At 40.1% G+C, this 20,532-nt stretch overlaps 2 protein-coding genes and 1 non-coding gene across 3 annotated transcripts in view; 2 read left to right on the forward strand and 1 right to left on the reverse strand.

Annotated features, from left to right (window-relative positions):
• scarb2c (scavenger receptor class B, member 2c) overlaps positions 1-11,511 on the reverse strand; it is a 35,306-nt gene extending 23,795 nt beyond the window's left edge. The window contains exons 1-6 of the mRNA XM_088910157.1: positions 11,109-11,511; positions 7,046-7,203; positions 5,003-5,150; positions 2,714-2,905; positions 1,874-1,965; positions 552-671 (exon numbers count right to left, since the gene is read on the reverse strand). Of these exons, the coding sequence (XP_088766283.1) occupies positions 552-671; positions 1,874-1,965; positions 2,714-2,905; positions 5,003-5,150; positions 7,046-7,203; positions 11,109-11,231 (833 nt within the window). The 5' untranslated portion in view covers positions 11,232-11,511. The remainder of the gene's footprint in view (positions 1-551; positions 672-1,873; positions 1,966-2,713; positions 2,906-5,002; positions 5,151-7,045; positions 7,204-11,108) is intronic.
• A 270-nt stretch (positions 11,512-11,781) lies between these two features.
• trnag-ucc (transfer RNA glycine (anticodon UCC)) lies at positions 11,782-11,853 on the forward strand. Its single transcript has one exon. It is a non-coding gene; the product is annotated as a tRNA-Gly (tRNA).
• A 1,040-nt stretch (positions 11,854-12,893) lies between these two features.
• fam47e (family with sequence similarity 47 member E) lies at positions 12,894-20,116 on the forward strand. The gene is made up of 8 exons (XM_088910160.1): positions 12,894-12,955; positions 13,266-13,644; positions 14,334-14,509; positions 15,326-15,488; positions 16,290-16,490; positions 17,908-18,051; positions 19,533-19,610; positions 19,985-20,116. The coding sequence occupies exons 1-8, from the start codon at positions 12,894-12,896 to the stop codon at positions 20,114-20,116; spliced, it is 1,335 nt and encodes a 444-aa protein (XP_088766286.1).
• The last annotated feature ends 416 nt before the right edge of the window (positions 20,117-20,532 follow it).

A 20,532-nucleotide genomic window follows, 5' to 3' on the forward strand; every position in this document is an offset into this window, starting at 1 on the left:
CACACTGCCTGAAACATCTTTTAAAACTCGGGGCAAAAATAAGCAGGGATCTCGCTACAATTTAGAATCTACAAAAACAAAAGAGACACGTAGTCTGTGGTTTTCTTCAGGAGGATGATGATATCTATAATCTATGTCACATGCAGAAACGGACGTTACGCTTTGTTGTGGCAGATGGTCTGAAATGATGCAATGCACTGAAATTGCTGTGCTGCACATTTTAAAACAAAAACAAAAAGTGCAGAAGGTCACTATTAGCAATACTGAAACATGGATAGTATCAATGTAAAATCTCGCTTTCTTTTTTTGCTCTGACATTGTATGTTATTCTTTGTTTAAGTAGCTTACGCCCTCCAATCCTAATTCAAAGCCAATTACATCCTTTCACTCACTAATGGGCTGGGCCAAACACCATCTGGCAGACCTTACAGCAACAGCTGTAGAGAAGCAGGAGAGCCAACAACATCCTCACATGACTCACACTGCACAAGGCCAGGCTGACCGGTTGGAAGAACACAGGGAAATAAAACGGTCAACACTGATGGACAAACCTGCAGATGTCAGAAGCAAAGATCTGGAGTGTTTCGTTCTTGGTTATGAGAGGGTGGAAGGAGGCTGCGTTAGTCCCGTTGATCGCGTTACAGGTTTCTGTGCTCCACCACTGCAGAGAGCTGGGAGTGGCACAAAAACAGAACAGCAACATCATCCACACGGACAGTCAGGTTTGGATAGTACCAGACAGATAATTCTCCCATTCCCTTCTCTCCTTTCAATGACCATTTACCTCCTGCTAAAGCACTAAGGTAAATTTTTATGGCTTTCATTCCAAGTCAGTTCGTAGTTATTTAAGGTAGCTTCTATGAACCTTTGAAAAATCAAGATAACACCAAATGCCTTCACCTACCGGTAAAAATATTTAATTGGATATATTTGTTGTCCAGGTCTTGTATTCTTGAGGGATCTTAACCGATTTATGGATATAAACAAGTGCCTGACATTTTGGAGGCAACATTTTTTCTTCAGCAGGTAAGGAGATGTTAGAAAAAGAAAGCAAAAAGACTTTAAGGCCCATCTAGTGAGGAGTATGGTTCAGTACATTCGTTTTCTGTACAGTTAGATGTATAGTTGTCTCTGCACTGGAGGTTACAAGGTCACACCCCTTAATGCTCTTGGTTCTTGGTAGAGCAAGTGTGTTTCACTTCTCGAATGACAGGCTTTTAAAATCTTTTAAAGTTGACCTACAGAATGCATTTGCTTTGGAAAATGACTGAATCAGATCAAGTAATTTGAGAATCCTCACAAGTCAGTAAAGGCACTTAATCCATCCACCCATCCATTTTCTGATCACTTTATCCAATACAGGGTGGAGGGGGAGCTATCCCAGCAAGCAATGGGTGCAGAGTTGGATGCATCCTGGATGGGACTCTAGCCCAATGCAATGCACACTCTCGCACCAGGGTCAAATTCCCCAGAAAACCAATTCACATACTAGTACATCTTTGGACTGTGGGAGGAAACCCATGTGAACATGAGGAGAACATACAAGCTCCGCGCAGACAACACCCCATGTCCAGAACTGAACACAGAGCCCAGCACTGTGAGCCTGGCAATGCTAACCACTGCGCCATCTAATATTGCAGCATATTAATATAGCCAATACCAGTCAAAGCTAAAGGACTGAGGCACTTCAAAATGAAGGCTGAAGGCCCCTGATGCCCACGAAGGAAAATGACAGAAGAAATGCGAGTCAATTTGCGCATGGCTTTACACAAACCGAATGATAAGCTTTTTTAAGAACTTAAGGAACAGTCAGTAAAAATCTGACCTTCAAGGAAAATACTGTCCCCAATGCAATGCCATTTTTTCCATTTACCTCTGACCATTCCATTCCACGATTCGGGCAAAGTCCTTATAGTTCTCTTCTCCAGATAGGATCACATATTCACCATCAGCAGTGGCGTTTTTCTAGAAAGTCACACATTAAAAATGGGGCATCAGTAGAGTCCCGTTTTCATCTGGGCCAGAACCACACACGGACTGCAGGAAGGCTGCCGTATTTTTTTAAAAGTGGACAGTGTCACACGGAACAGAACAATCTCTAATAACCATTCTTATTCTTAAGGAAGCAGTGTTTCTAATTACTGCCTTTTTGACTCCATTGTAAAGAAAAGTCTGTGGTAAATATTTGACATTTCAAAGCAAACTTGTGGCAATGCATGCATGTCACGAAAGCGCGCTGGACTCAGCAAAAACTACTGTGTTCCAGTGGCAGAGGGAGTTATACACACTCACAGCTTCAGTGTGACAAAACAGTCAAATTATTGACAAACTGTCTTTCATAAACCATGGCCACAGAACACATAACACATAACATCATGCCTTGGGAAAACCTTGTTGTGAAAGGAGCTATGTAAAAATACATTGAATTGATAACGTATATCTTTATAGATACAACACTCAAAAAATGAATCACCAGTAGACCTACACAATAGCTACCAGCAATCAGTTTTTGTCTTTTCAGCGGCCAAATTCTTTAATACAATTAAATTCTCCTTCAAACTAGGAAAAGCCCCTGTCGACTCAGTCATTAATTAAGCCAGTTCTGTATTTTGCTAGCCATTACCAGTTCTGTATTTCTCTAGAGCTCCTTACAAATTGGTCTTGAACATAAACCCACCTTTGTTTTATCCTGAGCAGCAACAAACCTACTTACCTTATAAAAAAGCCCAAAGGATTCGTCCACTTCTGGACGGAGTTTATGAATGACGGACAGCAAATCATCTATATACCCCCACAGCAGCTCATGAACCGTGCGGGTTGTGAAAAGGCCGATATTTTTGGACTTCATGTAAGACGAGATGATGTTACTGATGACAGAAGACGTTTTAAATTTTTCCATCACTGTCTGTAAAAAAAAAAAAGATAAAAAGGTTAATTGTGTATTTTATAATTTAAAAAAAACAGGCAAATACACATGCAGATAAAGGCATTTACCCTTGACAGAGATTCAGTCTTTCCAATGCAGTGAAGCTTTAAATTAGATTATATCCATCATGGACTGGATACTATAACTGGCCATCTCTATTAATGATTTTTCTATATACAGCTAGTCGTACTCTGTGATGTTTTAATTCTGTAGTTCCTCTTTGGGTACGCATCTTACTGTCCTTGTATTAATGTTACTTTTAATTCACTACAGTGTTGTCTTTGACATTTTTTCTTCAGTTTCTGCAGAGACTTGGCTTATAAAAATGAAACGATGGGATGGGATATTAGCTGTGCCCTGGTTTCTCTAAAACAAAGCAATGCTATAACAGAGGAAAAGTGCTAAAGCTGAATATTGTGCAAGTACCAAAGTGCCAATCATCCACAATGCCAATCTCTTACATGGAGGATGTAACTGACCTCGTTTTCTGTAGACATCAACTTAAGACTTTTTACCCACTTCTGTTATATAAATGTCAGCACAATGATGCACATTTATTTAAAGAAAGATGTCATCACAGTTCAGCTCTCACAGATGCAGTATGTAACCGATATTTCCCTCGTGTTCTGAAGATTTCACAAGCACAGACGTGTCGAAACGTATCACTCGAGGGTGACTCGAAGGCAGGTCAGATTGTGCAAGATCCCCTAAGGAACTGCAATCTGGACCTCCGGGATGGCACACCTACAGTACTCTTACAAACCGTTATATGGACTCTTTAAGGGGCAAATACAGTAGTTAGGACTTAATTTTGTCATCCTTTTACATTCTGCTGACACTACCTTTGAAAAAGCATGGTTTGAAAAAGTTCATTGTGCTCTTAATACTTCTAACCATGTTTCCATTGTCCACTACTGCTGTTTTTGAAAAACACTTCATCAGGACGGTTGAAAGAATGTGCTGGATCTGTCAAGGTGGAAGAGCTGCAGTGAATCTGGCTTTACAATAGAAAGCTACAGAGTATCTTACCATCTCCTACTTTATTACTGTATTTCTGATTTACTGAAAACCTGCCCAAGGACACATTCACACGAGGGTCAAGATACGCACCATGGCAGGCAAAACCAAATAATACCAAAAAGCACAAAGTTCACCTATGTGGGTTAATGAATTACTCTTTAAAAATAGACTGACACGCAATACCTGAATTGTTAATTATAGCATCGGAATTTTATAAATGACAGTTTTCCAACTTACAGAGCATTAAACACCTGTTAAATTGCTTGAAAAACGGACACAGTAACCTTGATAGGTGCCTGTCATCTGACGTTCTTATTTTGTATTTTAATTCCTTTTTAAAGGAAAGGAAAGGGAGATTTATTAAAAAAATTAAGTTTTAATCTTAGGTTGATTTGACCTTTGAGCATTATACAGTATATCTGTTTTGAAAACAGTAAACCTAAAGCAGAAAACCTTAGGTTTCCGAGAGTTGGAACTCAGCCCTCACAGATCAGGCAGCAGGGGTCAATATGAATAGAATCCACTTAAAAGGTGGAGAGTTCTGGTCAGCGGACAAGGTTGATGGAACGGACACAGATCCACATTGAAAAACTTTCCCACTGGGTGATTTTATCATCTTTTTTGTGAAATACCTCTGAAAGATTCTTTCAGCTGTATTCTTCGTTCTATCTTGCAACACACGACCTACGGAAGCCCGTTTCCGCCAGGGAGTAAAAAAAAACGCGCTATGGTATCTCAGAATTCCGATTCATTGCCAATGCAGTGAGGCACGAACTAGGGTGGGAGCGGCGAGGGCACAAGCCCTAGAACCCGAGTCCGTTACAATAACAAAAGGACAGACGATGAAATGTGGGCTATTTCGAAGTCGCAATTCTGAGTTTTTAAGTCGCAATTCTGAGATACTAAGTCGCAATTCCGAGATACCATAGCACGTTTTTTTTTTACTCCCTGGCGGAAACGGGCTTCCATACACGACCAGATAATATGCTTCTGAAAAGACTTTTAAATTTACAGAGCTGACGTGGTAGACCAGGGAGGGAGGAAATTAACACCTACCAAAGCAGGAATATTGGCAGTCCTGATAGGATCGTCCTCTCGGTGTCCTTCGGACATCTCGGGCACAAACACATAGGTTTTCGGATTCAGAGCAGATATTTTAGTACTGTTCTCCAAAAAATGCACATCCTCCATCGGCCGGAATTCCCTATGAAACAACAATAATCATACTTTAATTGAAAGCTTATTACGGGCAGAACAGGAGCAGGATACAGGATCTGGTCAGGATTGCAGGTTCACTGCTGGTGCTCCTTTGAGTGAGGTACTTCACTGTGGCTGTGTCACTGGGACCAGGAATCGCTGGGGTCATCCCTACAATGGCCAGGCGTTCATTGCTCTGGAGTCGTTTGCTGTCTAGTCCACTTAACACTACAGAACAGAGGGTGGGCTCTGGGCCAGCGAGCCACTGTGAGCTAGTCAGTGTGGGACACTATGTTGGCAATATGGGCAGTAGGTGGGGCTCCACACTGGTGGTGGTGGAGGGGATCCCCATTACACTGTAAAGCGCTTTGAGTGCAGTGTCCATAAAAGCACTATATAAGTGTAAGGAATAATAATAATAATAATAATAATATGACAAGCCTGACAGAATGGGAGAAAGGCCCTTAACCCCAGCTGCTCCAGTGCCGCCGTATAAATGGCTGACCCTGCGCTCTGACCCCGAGCTTCTCTCCCTGCCTGTGTCTCTCATGGAGAACAAGCTGGGGCACACTGGGGTATGCGAAAAGACAAATTCCTAATACAAGAAATTGTATATGGCCAATAAAGTGATCTTATAAACTCATAGGTCTTTCGCCACACGGGAATTTCAGGGTTCGGTACTCTAACTAGATGGACTTTTCTTCAAGTGAACTGTATCGTGACCCTTGGTCTAGTTGTGCACTGCGAGTCGGTGTGCCAGTCAGCACTGTAGCAGGAGGGGCAGATTACCAAACTGCAGGCGCTCCGTGTGAGTCTCGCACATTTCCTCGCTGGCAGGCTGACAGGCACTGCGTACAATGACTGCTGTATTGCAACAACAATCCTCTGACTCTGCAGGTGGGTATTTCTTTAAACTGCTCACTGCTTGTCATTCTGCACCGAGGTCAAGTTTAGAGCACACAGCCAACTGTTCGACGCTGGTTTACTTCCTCTAACACGCTCGGTTTATCCATCTATCCATCGTCAGAAAGCTGCCTATTCCTAACAAGGACAGAAAAGGCCCAGAGCCCACTCAGTAAGCTCAGGGTGAGACTACATTCTGAATAATGCAAATTACAAGCACAAACTGACAATTAAGGGACACCACGGATCCTAGCTAGCATATTTTTGGAGGTTGGTAGCATCCTGGAACTCCCAGGGAAAAAACATGTGAACTCCACACAGACAGGCATCCCAGTCTGGACCCAAGGGCCTGACCACCTGGCCTTGTAAAGAAAATGCCACAACACGGAAAAGACGAGTAATCCTTGGAAAGGATCTTCTCCTTCTGTCCCGGTAAACCAATATCGAAAACTGACTTCATGGTAAATAAAGACAAACAATAAGCAATTCTGCGGACAACGACTGTAATGGTATGCCAAGCACATAGAAACTACAGAGTACACAGTAGGTCATGCACAGAAAGAAGAAATGAAATAATAGGAATAAGCTGGTGAAATAACATACAGTGCCTTGCAAAAGTATTCACCCCCCTTGAAACACCTCAACTGCACACAGGCGGACCCCAGTCAAGTAATTCTGTAACTTGGAGAAGAGAGTTGGTTACTTCGGAGGTAACAGGTGTGTCAAAGCAAGGGGGTGAATACTTATGCATTCAAGTATTTTCTGCTTTTTATTTTTAATTTAGTCAAGTTTGACATTATAGAGTACTTTGTGTTGATGAGTGGCAACATTTCTCAGTTAAATACATCCTGGTTCCACGCTGCAACACAATCAAATGTGAAAAAGTCCCAGGGGGGTGAATACGTTTGGAAGGCACTGTACCTTTCCAAAAGCATCCGGCAGTGCCCACTAGTATTTCACAGAGCCCCCGTGAAAAAGAAAAGAGAATGGGGGCTTCACCTGTACGTGTAAGGTCCGACCTGCTCGACAGCTGGGCTCTCTCCCTGGAGCACCTCCGAGGGGTTGGTCAGGTTGAAGAAGTAGAACTGCATGTGCACTGGAGGGGGAGGGTTCTGCCAGGCCTCAAAGGCATCTGTGCCGTTCCTCAGAACTATCTCCTGCAGCACACGGGGGCCACAAGCAGACTCATGAGAACATTCCTCTGCGCCAGCTGCTCTTTCACCCTGCAGCTCACAGCTGGCAGCCCCATTGGAGCTCAGCAGGTGTGAGCTTGGCCAGTACCTGGCTGGGAGACCTCCTGGGAAAGCTAAGGTTGCTGTTGGAAGAGGTGTTAGTGGGACCAGCAGGGGGCGCTCACCCTGCGGTCCATGTGGGTCCTAATGCCCCAGTATAGCGATGGGGACACTATACTGTAAAAAGGCACCCTCCTTCGGATGAGACATAAAACCGAGGTCCTGACTCTGTGGTCATTAAAAATCCCAGAGCATTTCTCGAAAAGACTAGGGGTGTAATCCCGGTGTCCTTGCCAAATTACCCCCTGGCCTTTACCAATGATGGCCTCCTAATAATCCCCCTCTATGACTTGGCTTCATCACTCTGTTCTCCTCCCCACTGATAGCTGGTGTGTGCACTATGTAGTTGCTGTCATCATCCAGGTGCACACTGGTGGTGGTGGAGGGGAGTCCTCATTACCTGTAAAGCACTTTAGGTGGAGTGACCAGAAAAGTACTATATAAGTGGAAGGAATTATTATGATCTTGCAACGGAACGTACTTCAGTCATGCAAAAATCCTTAAGAATAACAACAGGAAAAGGATATGGTTAATTACACACTTTAGTTCAAACTACTTGAAATTCTCACTTCACATGCTCAACGCACATCCGCGTGATCTTCAATTTGGCACACTTATCAAGGCGGTAAAGTTACCCCTAGATGTCAGCTAGCAAGCGGAGAATGGTCTCATTTTCATCATGTCGTACTGGCTGCAGTCTAAAAGTTCCATCTGTCAATCTTTCACAACCATCTCTCATTTATGCACATTTAAAATGCCCTACTTTTGAATAAAACAAACCATGTTGTGAGAGAAGAGCACAAGCACACAGCAAAGTCAGATGTCAACAATTTTGACAATCACACTTTTAAAACTAGCACACAGTACGAAATACAATAATATCAGATAGCATTCCCAGTGGGAATAATCTATAGTGGATATCTATACAGAAGAATTTCAAAAATTGTAAAAATCATAAAGAATGACATGTCTATTTCTTCTTCACTCGGTAATGTTTCCACTTAAGTTTCTTCTTGATAATGCAAAATGACTTTTAAAATTCAAAACTGAGAACAGGAAGTGATTCTTTTTGGACAGAGTTGTGGGGATTTAGAAGAAGCTACCCAGTCATGTTGTTGAAGCCACGGTAAACAGCTAATAGATCCCAAGATCTCATCCAGCTATCAAACAAAGCAGACGGGCCCAAGGATCTCCTCTCATTTGTAACCTTTCAGAAATTATTAAAATTTCCCAAAGGCAGTTGTACTTGTGACTGACACAAACGTACAGTAAGTCACAGAAAGAAAGCACTGACACACAAGAGTCTATGGGCAATGGCATTTATCATGACAGTTTTATATGTGCTGCTTATTTAACAGGGCACCTTTCCACGTGACGTGGATTCAGGACAGTATTCGAAAGCGGTGTTAAAGTCCACAGTAAAACCACCATGACAGACAAAAGACACATAAAAGCAAGTGAAAACAGAAACGAGAACTGAAAAGGTTTAGCCTGTAGTCAAGGTCAGTGTGGGTGAGGTTAATATTTCTAATCCCATACAGCTACCTCAGAGTGAAACATTTCACTTGCGTTTTTCACACGGCACTGTAAATACAGTGATAACAGACTCCACGGCCAAAATGTGCGTTTTCTTTCTTCTCTTTTCAGCATGGAATAAACCTATTACTTGTTCCTTTGAAGCTTCTCTGTAGACAACTTTAACATGTAAGTTTAAACTGAAATGATCGCGTTAATCACAATGATTGCTTTTATATAGCAATTCCCATCCTAATAATATCGACCCATACAGTACTGTATAGGAGATGATCCACTTCCTCCCCTACTGAACTGCAGAAGCCACCTGCCATCGAGCTGGCCCACACAGCAGATGAAGCGGAAAGGTGACAAATTATTGCTTCACCACCTGGATTAAGGGGAAATTTAGGAAAAATCAAATGGTCCCATCACGCCCGGAATGGAATTTTGCCAGGACACTGGACACATTCTTTTGAACAGTAGCATGGAATCTTTCATCACGATCAATCCAGTCGCCACACTGGAGGTCTGGATGGGAAATTCTAATCCAGACAGAAACAAGACACCCACTGCTGTAGTAACATCACTTCACAACAGCACCCTGGTTTTCTTTAGAGCACACTGGTTCCAGCACTGATCAGGCCCAACTCAGCTCAGATTCTGACATCTAACGAGATCACGTGACCAGGTGGTATTGGAGCTGTCAATACATATAACTACTAGTTCAAAAACTTTGCAAGAGATGTCACAGAGCTGTTGACAGCCATTTCCAGGACTGCTCTGCAGCCATCTTGCCTGAATCACTGAGTAGTTTTGCCTTGTTGCCACAGTCCTTTCACTAACGTAACGTACCTGAGACTGGCACTGCATAAAACTCTTATGTTCCTACTTGTGAGTCATCTTCCACTTTTAAGTATGAAATCCAGTGCTTGTTGGATGCAAGCACTGACTTGTCCTCGGAGCTGAAACTCGATCAACGCTTAGATACGTGTTTAGAATGAGGTTTCTCAGCTCTTCCACTCTAGCTGACTGACGACGTCCAGCCTGGACAAACAGAACATTATTAGACTCAAAACAAACAACAGCACACAGAAGGAGGGAGAGAAAAGCCGTATGCTGTCATTTCCAACACGGCAAACAAAGTTATCACAGGAACAAGTAATAGGTTTATTCCATGCTGAAAAAAAGATTTGCCTTCTTGACACCTGAAGAAGGCTCCACGGCTGAAACGTTGTGTTCTCTTTCTTCTTTTTTTCAGCATGGAATAAACCTATTACTTGTTCCTTTGCAGCCTACGCATGCTGACGCAGCTACCCACCTGAAAAGTTATCACAGTGCGCCCAATCACCACACCCAGAAAACGACAGGCTACATACAGTATTCCAAGGTTCAGGGGAGAGAGCTAACTCAGCATGCAAACACGACTGAAGGTGACTGCAAAACTGAAACTCAGTTTTTCTTCTTTCGCTTTTACCTCAAATTAACCTCTGTTTTCGCCTTTACATACAGTATGGACTCTTATTGTTACCCTAGCATCTTCATCTGAAACGAAATTCTCCAACGTGTTTGATACGTGCCAGATGAGAGTGTTCGTAACAGAGTACTGTGGGTGCAGTTTAAAGAAGACCTCCTGTGTTTGTGGAAGGCCATACACCACTCCAGACATTTTTTCTCCGCCATTACAGAAACGATTAGTTTGCCTGTTAACGTCCGTGCAGCGTAGAGGTAGATAACGCAATGTAGTGTCTTAGCCCCCTATGGCTATTCAGCAACATGACTATCAGTCTTCCAGAAACACTGTAACCCAAACGATTTAGCGCCACTCGCGTCACAAAAAGAATAACTGGGACAGAATTCAAAATGCACATTTCAGTTTTATAAGAAATCAAAACACACTTGTTTTAGTACTTGGAATTCTAAAATTCAAAATGAAGGGGGAATATCACTTGACCCATTTTCTGTAGGCGGTATGGCAGGTTTTTGTTTGCCCGTTCTTCAAGAATATACAGCTTACAGATAACAGCGCAGGGACTACAGAAGAATTTACTGCCTCCGAATAACGCAGAGCATAAACGTAACGTTGGGGTAAAATGCATAACTGCTGATCTTAATTGTACTAATTAGCATATTCGCGTCTTGAATATGAAACGATTACAATACCAATTTCAACTGTTTTGATTCAAGACTACAAACTTTGTAATAAACCTTCGCTACGACATAAAACGAGACAAATGAAGCTTATGTAGCCTACTTACCCGTTTAATTCGGGAGTGCAAGGCGTTTTGAAACACTTGTGCCAAAACCAAGGCGATGCCCGTAATTAGGACGGCTATAGAAAGGATCCCAATCAGGTAAATAAAGTAAAATTTCTTGATCATCGTGGCTTCTCAAACTATTGTTACAGAATAAAAACTGAGATAAAACCTCGTTAAAACACGCCCGAAGAGCAATGTCCTGTACTACAACGTCGGATAACCACCTCGACCAAATTACAGGCTACACTGCTGGCTGACTTGTACTTCCATGTTTTTAATTCTTAAAAGAAGATAATTTATTCGTTTCGTTTCCGCTCACATGACAGCATATGTTTCGAAACGCCCTTTCTCTATTCACAATAATCTCAGCACTTTCACTGTGAAACAATAACCGAACATCTGGTTGTCGCATATAAATGACGTTTCAGAAAAACAAGATTTGGCGACCAATGGTGTGTGTCGTCTATCATAAATCTTGTAGGTTACGGGTAAATATGACATACACGAAACAAAATGATCTAATTTTACACCCCTTTAATGCTTTTAAGGTGGAAATGCAGTATCATTTAAACTCCACTAAATAATTCCAAAAATGTTTTTATTTATATTGATATAGCAAGCAGCTATATCACTGGAGGTCCGAGTCTGGTCAGTGGATAGAGTGATACTATCTGCGTTGGTGGTATAGTGGTGAGCATAGCTGCCTTCCAAGCAGTTGACCCGGGTTCGATTCCCGGCCAACGCATCGGCGAATATTTTAGCTGATGTGTGGTGAGCATTCTGGTGCTGTGTGGCTATATTTTGGTGGTGTAGAGGAGTCCATATTACCTGTAAAGCGCTTTTGAGTGAAGTCTCCAGAAAACCGCTGTATAAATAATAATAATAATTGCCTACACTTATATAGCGCTTTTCTGGACAATGCGGTCTGTGTGGGTCCTAATGCCTCAGTATAGTGACGGGGACACTATACTGTAAACAGGCACCGTCCTTCGGATGAGACGTCCCGAGGTCCTGACTCCCTGTGGTCATGAAAACTCCTAGGGCGTTTCTCGAAAAGAGTAGGGGTGTTACCTCGGTGTCCTGGCCAAATTTCCTCCTGGTCTTTACTAATCATGGCCTCCTAATAATCCCCATCTATGAATTGGCTTCATTGCTCTGCTCTCCTCCCCAGTGGTGTGTGGTGAGCGCTCTGACGCACTATGACTGCCGTCGCATCATCCAGGTGGGGATCCCCATTACCTGTGAAGTGCTTTGAGTGGAGTGTCCAGAAAAGCGCTATAGAAGTGTAAGCTATTATTATTAATGCTAACTGCGCTGTACAAAGGTGCGTAGTTAAACTGGGAACCAGATCTTTCTGGCCTGGAAAATAATGAAACTGAGGTGGGCGGAGGGAGGCAGAATAAATTTGCTACATATTCCACCTTCTTATCACCCTGTTAAGGACAGACCCCTTGCAGAAATTATCCAAATTGCATAAACGAGTAAAACTGGTGTTTCGCACAAGTGTGTGGGATCTGTCAAGGAACTCCTTTCACTAAAGGAATCTACGCCTCAATTGTTTGAAAGTACCAGGAGAGACCAGGAAAAAACATCCGGGGACTTCACCGTTTCCTAGCAACGACGCTGTGTACAGTCGGACTCGCTTGTCAGTCGTATCGCTGTGCTCAGACTGCTGTTTTTGTTAATGCAAGATATATATGTCTACATTGCCTTCTTAATTTTCATTCGTAAATGAAGAAGTTTGGGCGTGGATTTTTATGAAGACTCCTGCTGAAACAGCTTTAAATGAGTGGTACAAGATTATTTCCCCTTGCTCAGTCGGAAAGCACAGTTCGACGGCACCCATGGTAAAAGATTTATTTACCTAGTTCAACTTTGTATTTAAACAGAATATATATATGCAGAATATATATAAAACAGAATATGTTTGTTTAAGGTCTGGAAGGTAATGAGTTTTGTTTATGCTAACATATATCTGCTGTTGACTTAATGTGCATAAAATCAACAATCATCAATCAATCAGAGTACTCTGGGTTATTGAATTAACTTAAGAGGTTTTCTAATTCCTAATTAAAATATTAGAATCAGTAAACAAAATGCAAGTTATAATATTCATAAAAAATAAGTTATAATATTCATATAAACTGTTATTCGCAGGTACAAGGAAAGGCTAAAGACAAAATATCTCAAAGAGACGAAGAACAAACAGCAGCTTTCTGGAGCGCTGAATTCACATTGCTGGCGGTTCTTAAAACCCGGGCTGGATGATATCCGAGACGGGTATCCACCTCCTGTAGGGGATGAGAACTTCACCCAGCCCCAGAAGGGCCCTGTTCCTGTCATCCACGGAGCCGAGCCCTCCTTCAGCACCAGTGAAAAGATGCCCAGGAAGAGATTCTCTAAGCAGCAGGTGTGCTTCTCGAAACTCACCCCGATGCAGCAGGCCCGGAGAGAGCACATTGCCGAGGTCGAGTACGGACTCACCCAGCACCCACTCGCTCTATATCCCCACCTAGAGGAGGGCATGTCTCCAGAGGTACGTTTCTGTGCCTCTAGTGCTGAAACACTAGTATATCTATATATATGATATTTTATACTAGTACACTAGTATAAAATATCACTAGTGCAATCCAATACTTTAACCTCCTTTAATGTCACTTCGACACCTAGACATTCCAAGGTTCATAGAAGATGAAAGTAATGTGTCAGTATAAATGGTTTTTATCAGGAGCTTCTTTAAGCTCAGTGTTTTCCATCTGATATTCAAGATTGATTTCTTTTTTATCTTGTGCAACTTAACTCACTATAGCAGAATCTAAATCAGTGCTGGAAATGAGGAAAAGCTGTGGTTCTCATGCAGCTTCCTCTAGTAATCTACTGCAATCTGAGCATTCACCCCTTATTCTGTACTGTTTTCTGGTCAGTAATCAGTTCTCAATCAAAAGCGTTTTTACCTTTATCTTGGTGTTTATAAATTTATTCTAACTTCCTCCTTTACTGTACCTGTTATAGCAGAGTGTATGTTTTTGATATGGTATACTTATTTCTAGATTGCTTGAAATGCAACAAACACTTAACCTTACTTGCATTAAATAATTTAAAAAATTGTGGGTTGACTCTGACAGGTTTATGATCTTTTTGCCGTGTGATTGCAGGCTTGCAGGCTTGATACTTTCCTTTGTCTGTCACTTTCCGCTACTGATAGATTGCCGTTATCTCATCCAGCTGTTGGACAAGGTGGTAGATGTCCTTGACCCAGACATGCATTTGACCAATGAGTTAGGATCTTGCACTCCAGACCTTGAAGAAAAGAATGAGGAGGACTCGTCCAGCCAGTGTGAAAGAATTAACCTAAACCCATCAGGGTCAAATCTGAGCACGAGACATTCCACCAGTGTCATGCAAGTATACTTCCACTGAAACGGAGGCTTAATCTTACTTAGCTTTGCTGAGATCTACAGTATGTCAAATTTGTAGATTGATACCTTTATAGACCTTTTATATATAATTCCATTATGTCAGGGCATAGGTTTATATCTTTTTATGTTCTATCTGTTAAGGAATCAGCATTATATTTTGTATTTTCTTATAATGATCTTAAAATAATCCTCTTTTTATTGCATAAAATTTGGATGTCTCTGATCATGAGTATGTTCCTTCTCAAAAGACATTGTATTCACCACATATTTAAAACTCTGCAATCGTATCAGACTTTTACATCATTTTTACATAGGCCTAGGGGTGGTTAAGATCTTTCTGACAACCAGTGACATTGTAGCATGTCATACAATGTTCTGCTGCATACCATTTCCTTTTCACAAAAAGGATATTCATCTATTAATGTGGAATTTGCACAGTACACATACTGTTTCAATAAGTATTTCCAAAATTGTATGTGGGTATATTTTCCCCAGTCTAAATTATTGATGACTTCTAAATATGTCTATTTTTGTTGTTAACATTACACTTAATTCAGAAACTAATAATGAATTTATCAAACAGTTCCCGATATTGTTATATAGTTATGTACTTTTTATACAATTTACCAGTAAAAACTGTTTTCCTTTAGAATTAATGAAGAATTCATATTTTTAGACCACAAAGCATGATATACACACCTTTAAGGAGCAACTTTTTTATGTTCACAAATGTTATTATTACATAACAAACAGCTTTATCTTATTTTAATCACTTCCAACGCATTTTGGGGTCCCTAGGACTGATGACTCAAAGCAAAAAAATCCTTATAAATGGCTTCCATTGAAGGAAGATTCTGCAAAAGATGACGGGAAGGTAAAAGTGAAAAGACTGCCTTCTCCATCTCATGATGAGGACATTAAAAAGGTGACAAAGGAGTTCTGTGACTGGGTTGTTTCTTTGGTAAGTGTTACTGTTGATGACTGTACTTCTGTATGAAATTGCTCTAAAATCACTGATTCTGATGTGTTTTATCCTAAATATGAAGGTGTTTTTCATTTGTGAAAAATTTGAAAATTAATCTGAGTTGCGGCCAACAATATATTGTAGTACAAAGCAAGGTGAAAATATTTTATACATTTTAAATAGGTATAGGTTTTGAGTATTCATAGTTCGCTTCTTCCTCTGTCTTCACTGTTGAAATTGTAAATGTTACTGTTAAAAGCTGTTAGACTCCTCCCTTGTTCTGTTCAGTAGAAATCTGTTCAATATTTTTTTTTACAAAAAATGGTTTGGAGTGTGCTTCTGTCATTGTGAGTAAGCTCTAGTTTAAAAATTGGAGAAAAATGGGCAGACTCAATGTAAGTGTGTTCCCGCTGTTCAGGATGGATCCTGCAGCCTGTAAATGTACTACTAAGACCATAGACTATGTTTGTGTTGACATGTGCAAAATAAAATGTGTCTGGCATAAATGGCATGTGTCTGTAGTATTGAGTAAAATTGTACTCGGCTACTATTAATACCTGTTTGAATCCTTTAAATTTAAAATCTATCTTAAAGTGAGGCACACGGGTTTATATTTAAATCCACGGAAGAGACATGTACAGTCTCCCAGATACTGGGTTTACAGAATGTCTTGTGACAGAAGACCTTACAGATTTTGTGCATGTGTGTGGTGGTGGTGGGGGTTACATTTAAGTTTTTTTGTTGTTAAAGACGCAGACGGATTTTCTAGAGAACTACTAAAACGGTTGCACTTCACAGGGAGGAGAGAGCAATAACATTGATGAGGCCACTCTTGTGAGCCTTTTTGGCAGTGGCTACGAGATCAAGCCCCCCTTCACAATTCCCGTCCAGGTGGTGGAACTGAACAGTGTTCCTGCAGAGCTCCGGATGTCTGTGGAAGAACTACCTCGGGAGACTGCACCCGAAACAAAGTTTTCAAGAGATATCAAAGCAGAGAAGGTAGGATCACCCTCATGAATATTCCATAATAAACTCTAATGAGCAGCTACCAGTGATATCAGGTGAGAGTTTGTTTGGCTTGGCTTCTCACAGGTCAGCCATTATTATACATGTACATGAAAGCTATATCTTGCTGAAGGTTATGAGTCTCTGCTCGTGCGTGCTCTGTGGAGGACCAATTCATGTGAGCTTCTTTTATTATTACAGCTTTAGGAATTATTAATATTTTATATTTTTTTAAACTTGAGATATGAGTATACATGGTTTTTTATAGTGTAAGAAATGCACATCCATCCTCATGAATTTTATTCCTGTTTTAAAAAAGTGCGTATAAGTAAATACAATTTGTATTTAAAGTTTTTATTCTGTTCTTTCATTGACACCAAAATATGGGGAATGATTGTATGTCAGAAATGTCATTTTTATAATAGAATTACTGCAGAAAATAAGTTAAAACATGCTGGTTTCTGTTGGATAAATAGAAATGAGTCCCAAAGCAGTGAATATTTCAGTACTGTAATGGAATATGCTACAATTAGACAGCCTTAAAGATTGTGCAGTAACAGTTTCATCTGAACATGTGATCTTACAGTAAATTGAAACTGGAAATATGAAATGCTCACAATTTTCCAGTAGAGGGGAAAGTGTTTAAGGCTGGAACCTCACTTCAAAGTGTTAAATAACTGAATGAACAAAATATCCGCTAGACAGCTGCCTTTATGAAAAAAAATTGACTATTTTTATTGTCACCTCTAGGTGTCAGTAAAAGATATTGAATGATCACTATTGGAATGTGATACAGGTCATAAAGCACAATACTAAGTTGCTGATGGTTGGGGGCACATTACTTGTTGAGCAGCCTCACTGCAGTCGGGAAGAAGCTCTTCTTGAAACGTGAAGTTTAGGATGTCAGTGATCTGAAACGTCTACCTGAGGGGAGCAGCTGAAATAAGTCGTGCGCAATAATCTTGTTAGCGCGTATAGTGGTACGTTGTGTGTACATGGATTCAATTGAAGAGAGAGCAGTGCCAGTGATCTTAGAGGCCTAGGTAACAATGCGTTGAAGTCTTTTCCTTGTTAGGATGTCCGTGCTTCCATACCACACAGAGATAGAAGACATCAGAATGCTCTCTATAATGCATGTTGATTTAGAATAAAGAGTGGTTCTGATGTTAGTGTAGGTTTGTTCTTTGTTTGAGACCAGAGATGAAGTAAACAAAACACCTGAATAATAAATGCCATCATAGTAAAACACAAACACCTGAACATACTGTACTTCCATACGCCTCAGCACATTGATTGTGTTTGTGCTAATTGCTGCTCATATTGCAGAAAATAGCTTAAACTATGGTCAACTTTCAGTATGTGATCACTTCAAAGCATTTGAATATTGCATTTTTATGTCACTTTTTTATAGACGTCATGTGGGGTGAAGATAAAATATGGAGCATGGTATCTAGATCCTAAAACATGGAAAAAAAGAAATGCAGATGAACCGCTAGAAGATCCAAGCATAATCTCTGAAGAAAAGCGGTTTTCAATGAATCAACCAAGTGAAAAGGTGATCTTATCTGCTGTACTGGTTCAAGCCTCTCATTTCTTACACTGAATTTTCTCTTCCTTTGGAACTTAGAGATCAGCGTAAAAATTGACTAGTGTGATATCTCAGTACAGATCATGGTTTATGTTTAAAAAGACTAATATCCTGTATATATAAAATCATGAGTTAAACATTTCCAGTTATTTTATAAAATGCTTTATCCTTTGTTAATCTAGCACTTCATTCATTTAAAACCCACTGTAATGGCTATACCAAATGTTATATACATTCTGATTATTCTTACCAGATTTAGAAAATGTATGATGTTACGAAGAAAAACTTGTCATCTCAGTTCAGTCCAATTTATTTGTGATATGCACAAGCACAATGAAATGCTTATATTTTACTTTAACCACGTTTATGCATTGTACAGTGAATAGTTTAGCCAATTGTGAAAACTACTTAATTCTGTCACAGGCATCTAAATCCATTGGTTCTCATGCCTTGGTTTAAATTCAAGATAACATAATTTCACTTGACCATAAGAGAAACTGCACAGAAGTGTCAGAAGAGCGCAGTGCAGGGCTGTGAAGTCCTTGACCTCCCTTTCCTCTCAAGGAGAGACTAGATCTTAATCCCATACATACATAGGATTGTTAATCCCTTTAGTCCAAGGGTCATTCACATTTTCTCACCTAATGTTCTAATGTTCTCTTTGTCTGAGAGGCTTATGAGAGCTACAGCTTTCAAAGGTTGTGAGCTAATGTTTTTAGATGTGTAACTAAGCTATTTGAACCTAAAGATGTCTAAAATGCTCTAATAATAATTATCACACCTTCCATTATTGGCACGCAAAGGGGTTTTTAATAACACATGCTGCAGTAAAGGTCTAATAAACCACAAAGAAATTAAGTTAAAAAATGCTAAAACCTATACTTGATTGTTCTGTCATTCTAGTGTAGATAGATCTTATTGGTAATGATATTGGCATGATTCTGGTTATAAAAATATATAAAGATTCTGCAGACTAAAGGGAATGAAAACATTTGATAAGAAATATTATAAAATTGCTCTTTCATGTGACCACCATTTAAAACGTCAGAACTTTTTAGATGGATCCACATGAGCATATGTACAAAGCTTTTCAAATTAAAATAAATTAAAGGACTCCTGGTCCTTATTATTAATTTATTATTTATTTCATTTGTAGTTATAAATATCTTTCCCTCCATGTTCTTGGTTTTGCTTAGTAATGTCAATTATCCTTTCCAAAGAGGTGTTGAAAACAATCTGCGGTAAATTTTCAAGAGCTGATGTTTTTTCAAAGGTTGTTTTAAAGCACATAAGTAGAATTTTGAGAATAAGGGAAACTGTGGACACTGAGATTAATTTTGTTTACCCATAACCATGGGTTCATTGGTCTGTTGCTTGGTTTCTACACACCTCTGATAACAAAAGCAGTGCCTGTAAATCATGTGACTGTTCTTTATCATCATATGAAGGATGAAGAGTTGAAGCAGATGCATGGGACACTGGCCTTCAAGCAGTTCATTCTCAACAAAGGAATGCGGGAGCCAATGGTGAGAACAGAGGCAAATTTTCATCTAACTTTATACAACACCAACTGCCATCGATGAGACTTATGAAGGTCTTCAGGTGTATTCTTCAGGCTCAGCAGCTAAAGTGTTGTATTTCTCCTTCTTATTTGAATAAAAAAAAACTGAGTACTTGTCCAACAGTAATTGTCCGAAAATGATAACTAGGTTGTTCAAAAGCATAGGCTACTTCCATATACTATACTCTACAGTGTACATCACTGCAATTTAAAAATCTTGTAATCTTGCAACCTTCTTCCTGTGTCAAATTGAATATGTACTGTATAAATACAATTACACTACAGAGACTTGATGTGTTGTGCTATTTATCATTCTCATCTGAAGCTCTCTCTTTTCAGTTTCTCCAGAAGCTGTTTACACAAGAGGATGAAAAAGAAAAGTTCCAAAAGGATAGCAACAAAGCAAACAGAAACGGACCTGGTGCTCTCGGTTCAACAGCAACACAAGCAAGACCAGCTTCATATTTGTAGCATGACTCTGTATTGATATTATTTGTAGTCTGTGCTTGTGACATTCCTCTTTGTTTAAAATACACTCTTCATTAGCTCCTAAAAAAGTTTGTGCTGTGTTTATTGCATCCATGTAATGCACTTGTAATGCAAATCTGAATACATATTACTTAAAACCATACATTTTATTCGTGTCTCTGGGATGACATATCTAGAACTTGTTTTTGAAAGCACTGTTAACAGTTCAACCAGCATTGCCACATACCAAACAGGTTCATTGTTTAACAAAGACACCTGTGTCTATTGATATGCAAGACTTAATGATGATTTTTTTCATTCATAATGAAGGATGATTCAAGGGAGACAATAATTTGCTCATCAGTCAACAACCTATAGAGTCAAAGATCACAGGAAATGTCTGGTCTTGTTTTGGCTCC

The sequence above is a fragment of the Atractosteus spatula genome, chromosome 3 (assembly GCF_055471065.1).
Source record: "Atractosteus spatula isolate fAtrSpa1 chromosome 3, fAtrSpa1.hap1, whole genome shotgun sequence".
Lineage (NCBI taxonomy): Eukaryota > Metazoa > Chordata > Actinopteri > Semionotiformes > Lepisosteidae > Atractosteus > Atractosteus spatula.

What these genes read in the sequence shown, in the direction of transcription:
- fam47e (XM_088910160.1), top strand. Translation starts at nt 12,894, where the DNA reads ATGAGTGGTACAAGATTATTTCCCCTTGCTCAGTCGGAAAGCACAGTT. An exon ending in AGACATTCCACCAGTGTCAT is followed by an intron (nt 14,510 to 15,325) that starts GCAAGTATACTT and finishes TGGGGTCCCTAG; the next exon opens with GACTGATGACTCAAAGCAAA. An exon ending in TGAATCAACCAAGTGAAAAG is followed by an intron (nt 18,052 to 19,532) that starts GTGATCTTATCT and finishes CATCATATGAAG; the next exon opens with GATGAAGAGTTGAAGCAGAT.